Here is an 8,014-nt window from a genome sequence, read left to right on the forward strand (position 1 = left end):
GGAAGGCCCCAATATCTGTGAATGTATTTACCAAGTTACTTGTAGTTTAGCATGGCAGACACTAAAGCTGAATCAGAGGTTATCAAGAGTACCAAGAGAACATACAAGCAATTTAGGGATAATGGAATTTAGTAGAAATGCGTCATTAGAATTTTTCAGCACCATGTGTAAGATCTAATCAGTAATTTACTGTGATTTTTATTATTATTATTTTTTTTAGCCCTGATTGTAGGAAATAAAGCAAGCAGATCTAATTTTTGGTTTTCAAAACATTTCAATTAATGCATTATCTTGAGTAAAATAGCTTGTTAGGAATTTGAAAAGATCTTATAAGAATACAGGAAAGAGGGAACAGCGATTGGCATAATGGCTATTTCGCTGGACTCTCATGTAGTCGACCGTGGTTCCAGTCCCGGTCCCGGTGGGACTCTAACTCCTGCCAGGTGCGTGTGTGTGCGCGTTCAAGATCCCGAGAGGACAATGGATTGCGGTGTGGCCCTCCCCCGGGGTGGGGGTGGGTTTCCCCTCTATTCAAGTGCTTTTTTTCCTTTTTTCTGAGAGAGAATTTTGCTTTGGTACACACACTTGCCAGAGAGACTAAACAGAAAGAAGCGCACGTACCCTGTAGCAAAAACCTCTCAAAAAGAAAAATACAGGAAAGAATCATCTATGCGTGTTAAAATGAGTGAATAAAAAATTTGAGCATAACAGGGCATTGACATAATCTAGATTTCTTTCCTAGGAGATCATTTTGATTTACATAGGGTAAAGAGTGGCTAAGATTGGGAAAACCTTGCCAGTGGTCTCTGATTGGCAGGTAGGCAGTGCCGTAACTGGTGCAGAGCATGGACAGTACAGGGACTAGCTGATGATACGCTGGGAACTCAGCCTCACCTGTGACGTGCTTGTCCTGACGCACATAACTTTAAGCCTGGGAAACCCAGACAAGCCTAAATTGAGGGATGTTCTACAACATAAGTGTCCTGTGTTCTTCACAATTGTCAAAGTCATGAAACAGAAAGACTTGGGAGTAGTCCCTATTAAAGGAGAGATGACAACCCAATGCAGTGATTAGTATTGGATTTTCTTTTGCTGTAAGGGGCATTATTGGGTAATTGGTGAATCTCCGTAAAGTCTGCAGATTAGATTATTGTATCAATGTTAATTTTCTGATTTAGATAATTGTACGATGGTGATGTAAGAGAATCCTTTACTTCTAGGAAACATATGCTGGGGTATTTAGGGCATGCCTGCAATTTCCTAATAAATAACTTAAGGAAAAAACAGAAGAGAAGAAAGTCAATGCAGTAAAATGTGAATATCTAAGGAATCTGGGCAAAGAGCATCCTAGAATTCTTTATATAGTCTTGCAATTTTTTTTTCCTGCTATAAGGTGCGTGCACTCACCAGACAGACAGAGAGAGACATAGAGACAGAAAGCGAGAAATCACCCCCCAGGGGGAATGGTCACGCCGCAATCCCTTCTCCTCCATTCTCCTCTCGGGATCTTGGGCATGCACGCACACGTGCCCGGCGTGAGTTTTAAGCCACCGGGTCCGTGCCTCGAACCATGGTCGACTACGTGGGAGTCCAGCAACATAGCCATTACGCTAACTACTGGTTCCCATAGTCTTGCAATTTTTGATAAGTCTACAATTATGTCAAAATAAAAGCATTAACGAAACACACAGGGTTATGGGAGGTTAGCCATAAAAATCATTTTGTTGGCCAATGATAGAGAAATGTGTTCTCCTTATGCAAATACTTTCCTTTGTTTTTTACAGTGCTTACAGCGTTTGTTTATAATGTGGTCAGTCATAGCCAGTTTGCTTAGAAGATCTGTCTATACTGGATCTTATGCTGTACCCATTATTGACAGGTTCTGGAAGTCCAGTGTTCACAAACAGAGCCCATTAGCTCTAATCGCAAGTTAGTCTCTAGTATCTTTATGTACTACATAAGGATAGCCCCTGGTTACTTTAAGTAGTTTTGTCACCAGGAAAGTGCGGGTTACATGAATGTGTGAAAGTAATTTTATTAACAATCAGAAGCTGCCTCATGTTAGTATCATGCAGTGATACAGCGTTAAATTAGCTAAATGTATCCGAGTGCAGAGCACTGCTCTACTGTAGCTGGCTATTTTTCTTTGGCCCAGGTATTAATGTGTAGATCCAGAAGGAAGCTCAGATCCCAGAGAATCCTCATAGTGTCCTCAAGCAAAATGTTGGTATACACGTTATAAAAAAGTTGACAGAAACCTTTAGGCTGGAGGGGAGGTTGGGAACTCCAGATTTTGAGAGTCAGTTGTAATTCTTTTTAGTTTAGGGAGATAACTCCCCGATGTAAGCCCACACACAGCATATGCCAGCCATGAGTATGCCTGTTTGGGTGGGTGTGCACCCCGTGACAGCACGTGTTTTTAGCCTATTGGTGAGAAGAGGGATTTTCCCTGATGGATGAATCACTTCAGAGATGACACAGTTAGTGAGTGGACTCAGCTTCACCCACTCATTTTCTTCCACCCGCCACCAAAACACTAAATGTTGGGACTGGGAGTGGTAAAGTGAAGAGGCAAATACGTATCATATAAAAATCAAATCCACATGTTTTCTATATTTTAAACAAATACCATGTCAATCTGCAAAGCCTTTGGGTTTTCTCTCCTTATTAATTAGATTTATTTTTATTCTGCATGAAAAGGGGAATTGTGATTGTCTTAATGACAGAGGCCCATCCCACCACACATGGAGTCAAAGATGTGCATCAGAAGGAGGCAGTGGGCAGGACGGAGAAGAACACAGCCTGTTCCACTCATTTTAGGTTGATCCCAAGCAACATGTTTGGAGGTTATTAGCTCGGTGAGGCCTTCAGCTCCTGAAAGCTACTTGTCCCTCATCTGTGGTGATGTGGTCAAGAAGTCAATTATGATAGTGTGTTCCCTGCTACTTGGTTCCCATTCTTGGCTAAAATCATGCCTTTGCTTTCAGGCCATAGTGTACGAAGGCCAAGACAAGAACCCAGAGATGTGCCGAGTCTTGCTCACACACGAGATCATGTGCAGGTAAGAAATACCTTGGTCTCTCCCTTTGATTAGCAAAGAGAAGATGCATTTGTATCAAATATAGGTGAATTCAGGTCTATTTCTGGGTATCCATTTAGCGTGCCTCTATTAGATCAACTAGAAAGAATTGTTAGGCGTGAGTATTTGGTAGTAAAGTGTCAGGCATCACAGCAGTTCAATTATTTATTAAATTACATCCTATAAGACAGACATTTCCATTTTGATATCACACTGTTAATGGGCACAAAGCTGTGCCCACCCCTACTCCCTTACAATCAAATAAAATACAATGCTCCCTCTTAGTGTTAATGTATGCACTCAACTGCATTGCTAGTCAGAAGAGTAAGAGTTCTATCATGTCAACAGAGGCCTTTGGGTAAGACTCAGAAGTTACAGTTACCCCCTTTTAATTCTCCCATTTAAAAATAGAATCTAGGCATCATTTCTCTTAAATTGAGTGTGGGCTGGGTTTTATATTTTTCCTTGCATCTACTCTGTATATCACTCTGGCAATGTAGCTGGTGTTTCTCCAGGTAGTGAGCTTCTGGGAAGATAGCAAAGATGAGTCCCTAAGAGAGATGAGAATTCAACCCACCTGCAGATGAAGGTCTTTGTTTTTGCCTGTAATCAGACTTAAACTGCATTTGGAAAGAGGCAAACAGACCAAATTCACTTCATGGCCTCAGCCGGGCCTCCATGGGTGAAGGAGAAAGCCACGGGATAACATTTTTAACTTGCTTCCTTATTCTTCATAAAATTACACCAGCACGTGGCTCCCAATATAGTCTGAGTAATTGGATAAAGCATGAAGATGCCACTGTGCATCAGAGAGAGGTTACTAATTGCTTTGTTAACCATGCAAGCTCTCCTGGCACGGAGCATGGCTGGGGCTGGTACTGACCAATCCGTTTAAAGCTTCAGCTGCCACCTCCATGTGGGTGGGCTTTATTTGCTGCCTGTGGACTTGTGGGCAAAGCAATCTTAAAACTCTACAGGTGGAAATGAAATAAAAAAGGTTTCATGTATGTCCTGAGGGAAATCCCAAACATTAGCTTCTTCTGTGTCTATAATCATGTATGTCTATAAAGTTTTTTTTTTTTTCCAAAAAAAATACTTCTCATTTATAATGCTAAAACATACAGGAGTTTTACAACTTTTCACTTTGGTGATTTGTAAAACTGTTCATTATTTCAAAAGCAGGTTATTGGTTCCTCTAACTTTAAAGCGGTAATAGACGCTCCAAACATGGGCATGGATTTCCTGTAACAGGTTATCGGGTGACAAATTAGCGTTCACTGTCTGTAACAATTGTACAATCAAGCTTTGTTGCACCTTTGGAAATCAGATGAGTAAAAACCATTTTGAAAAGCATTAAAACATGACCTCCTTTGTCTTGTCGTTCTCCTGACCTTCTCTCTCTTTCAGTTTCACTGTCTTTCTGATCATATCTCTATTTTAGCTTCTTACAATTAGCATGTCATTAGAATGAATTTTTCATGTTCTACCACATGTGATTCTAGCAAAATAAGAAAAAAGACAGGAAGATGGATCTCAACCGATAGGCCAAATAGTATCTATATATCATAGATTTGCATCTCATATTTGCACATGTGTGGACTATGCTAGAAATAATTCTAGTCTTGGAAACTTAAAGATCTATTATGCCTTTCACACACAAGCCTACCCTCTATTAATGTAGTTTATATTTTTCTTGTTTTTAAAATTCATTGGTCCAACGTACTTTATTATGCTGGTTGGTGTGCTTTATGGCTGGGGGTTTTTTTTTTTTTCGGAAACATAAAAATAGCAAAAATAAAAATTTCGAGCCACTGAAGGCAAATGATGATGTTTGTAGTGTGTGGCTAAGAGAGAAAAGCCATATTCAAAATGTCACCCTGCTAATGTTACAGATTACGGTTTTCCTGGCTGCCTATAGATGTGGAAGGGGTACTGTTTGTTTACCAGGCCGCCATGACCTTATTACACAAACCTGTCATCCATTGTGTGGCTAACAGTCTTTTAAATTGCAAATCTGATGCTCTTTAGGGGGCTTTCAGAAAAAAATTCTCACTTCCCACACCATCCTATTTCTCTTGATTTCTTGCCTGTTGTAAGTGGAAGTTGGGATGTGCTGAATTTGCACCAGGGGTGCAAATGCAGGCTCAATTATAAGCATAAAATTAGAGTCTGTTCACCATTAATCAGCCTGGCTAATTGCTATGCACCACCATTAGCCATATGGTGTGAAAGACAGCTTGCTCTCCCCAAGATGAAATTTCTTCATTGCAGACATGAAATAGTGAGGGCCCTGGATTTTAAAATAGCTTGTTTTAGATATTTAATTTCTAAACAACTTTCTGCAGTGCTTTCTATCAAAGCTAACGGCACAATAAAACTTTGTGTTGATGTCACAAAAGCTGTATATTTATAGTACGCTGGCTATGGCAAAGGAGACACAGAGAATTTAGATCAACAAGCAAGGGCCTGGTATGATTTTGTTTTGCTGCAAGCAAAGGAAAAAAGAGAAAGAAAAACCAGAAAAACACCCAACAGTTGTGTCTCAGGTGCTTGCAAATTAAAACAAATTCACTGTGTTCTGTTGAGAAGGTGACCCTATTGGAAAGTCTGGCTAAAAGGACTTGCTACTATTGAGTTTTAATTATAACTACTCAGAGACAAAACCTGTTTGACTTGGTGACATGGAGCTCTTTCTATGGAATTTTGGACTAGTTTCTACCCTTTAGGTAAATTGGAATTTATCATACAGTCATGATGACATTTTGCTAATACCTGGTGGTTAAGTTCTTAAAATAATACAGTGCCATGAATAATTTTTTAGTTTTTATGTATGTATGTACTTAAGTCACGAGTGAAAAAGAAAGGGAGAAAGAGACAGACAGAGACAGCCCCCCAAACAGGTCTTGAGGCAGAGTTTCAGCCCAGTTTTAGCCTGCTCAGATCATGGACCCAGACCTCAGGGAGGTCTCCACATCTGAACCCTGGACTTTCCCGTGTGGGTCAGCCTTGCACAGCATTGCCTTTTACTACTACACAACCCTCTGGCCCCCATGAATGATTTTTTAAAAAGAATTATTTATTCAATTTTATTTATTATTACTTGCTTTTAATTTTACCAGAGAGAGAGAGAAAGAAAGGGAAAATGAGAAAGCAAGCCACGAGGTCTAGGACTCGAACCACAGTTGGCCATATGGGAATCCACCACTTTGACCACCACACCACCTGCTGGCCTCTCCATGTATGATTTTTTTTTTTTTTTGGAGAGATTTTTGCTATAGGGCATGTGCACTTGCTATAGAGACAGAGAGACAGAAAGCAAGAAATCACTCTCTACTCCTAGTGAGGATGGCCACACCACAACCTGTTCTCTTCCATTCCGCTCTCATGATTTTGGGCACCCATGCACACATGCCTGGCATGAGTTTCAAGCCACTAGGTCTGGGACTTGATCCATGGTCAACCATATGGGGAGTCTAGTGCCTTAACCACTATGTCACTTGCCGGCCTCCTATTTTTAAAAGTAGGATTCCATAAGGGATTTGATGATAAGGGCATCCTGACATCCTGTATGTAAGTATGGAACCATATTCGGTAAGAGAAGGTAGTTCCATGCCCACAGGCAGGCTGAAGCAGGTTTTCTCCATTGTGAACACACCAGACACTGGCAGGGGATGGGTACTCAGTTTAGGAAAGCACTCTTATCCCATTATCACTGCCTGGTTTCTTATAGGACTGCTAGTCGGGTGCCTTGATTTGCCTCTTCTTCCTTCCTCTTTTCCTGGCTTAATCTGGCTTCATCCTTCAGATTCCCTCATAAGCAAAATTTCTCTAGGGAAGCATCTCTGTCCCTAGGCCTGAGTCAGGGCCCCCTGTTATTCAGTCCTGTGTGCATGGGTACATTTCCTTCATAGGACTGTGTACCCAAGATCTGTCTTCCTTACTAAGAACCCCTTGAAAGTAGGGAACTTACTTGCTTTTCCTCTGGGCTTGAGTCGTCCCATTTGCGAAACAGGGGATATCACTTATCTCCTAGGGTGGTGGTGAAGAGTAAATGCTGCCATCTCCATCAATGCTAATCATGGTGCTTGACACATAGGAAGTACTGAATGTCTATTGTTATTATTAATAGTAGTAATTTTAGTATTAATCGAAGCAGTAGCAGATATATCCACAGTGACTAGTTAAGTACCTGGCATGTAATGGTGCGAAGTGAATGCTGAAAAGAGAGCATCAAAAAGAAATGAAATGCCTACTAAAACAGAAATGTACTTTGTTCATTCTAGTTGTGTGGTGAAAAAATGTTTCCATTTGTTCTTTTAGCATCTACTGTGTGCCAAGCATTAGGGAAGGCAGAGCCAGAAAAGACAGGGATCTGCATCAGGAGAGCTGAGGGTTAGCCTGGGAAGTGGGACCTGTCAGCAGACAACTAGACTGCACTCCAGAATGAGTGGAATTGGGTGAGAGGCTGAGGCAAAGGGCTGTGCTTATTCAGAAAAGGGAGGACATACTTGCAGGTGGGTAGACATGATGGGAATGGGGAAAGGTGTGAGATGGAGAGGGGTTTCAGAGGGTGCGTGGAGGAATATTTGGGCACCCTAGCTGGTGGTCCAGACAGGATTTCTCAGTGGAGAGAGTGGAGCGGAGAGGAGTCATGGTTGGAGATAACTGACTTCAGAGGTCTTTTCCCAAAAGGGAGTGTTGCTGCTGTGGATTTAGATGGGTGTGACAAGGGTGAGTGAATAGAACAAAAGGGAGACCATGGACCTGTTCTGTTTTTTTTTTTTTTTTTTGAGAGGTTTTCACTATAGGGGGTGTGTGCTCGCCAGAGAGACAGAGAGAGACATAGAGACAGAAAGTGAGAAATCACCTCCCAGAGGGGATGGTCATGCCACAAACCCTTCTCCTCCATTCTCCTCTCGGGATCTTGGGCACGCA

General features: G+C 41.4%; 1 protein-coding gene across 5 annotated transcripts in view; it reads left to right on the forward strand.

Moving 5' to 3' along the window:
* EBF1 (EBF transcription factor 1) overlaps positions 1-8,014 on the forward strand; it is a 464,386-nt gene that overhangs the window by 20,449 nt on the left and 435,923 nt on the right. For all 5 annotated transcript variants that reach the window (XM_027766945.1, XM_027766942.1, XM_027766943.1 and 2 more), the window contains one exon: positions 2,988-3,061. In XM_027766945.1, the coding sequence (XP_027622746.1) occupies positions 2,988-3,061 (74 nt within the window). The remainder of the gene's footprint in view (positions 1-2,987; positions 3,062-8,014) is intronic.

The sequence above is a fragment of the Tupaia chinensis genome, unplaced genomic scaffold (genome assembly GCF_000334495.1).
Source record: "Tupaia chinensis unplaced genomic scaffold, TupChi_1.0 Scaffold143796_1, whole genome shotgun sequence".
NCBI lineage: Eukaryota > Metazoa > Chordata > Mammalia > Scandentia > Tupaiidae > Tupaia > Tupaia belangeri.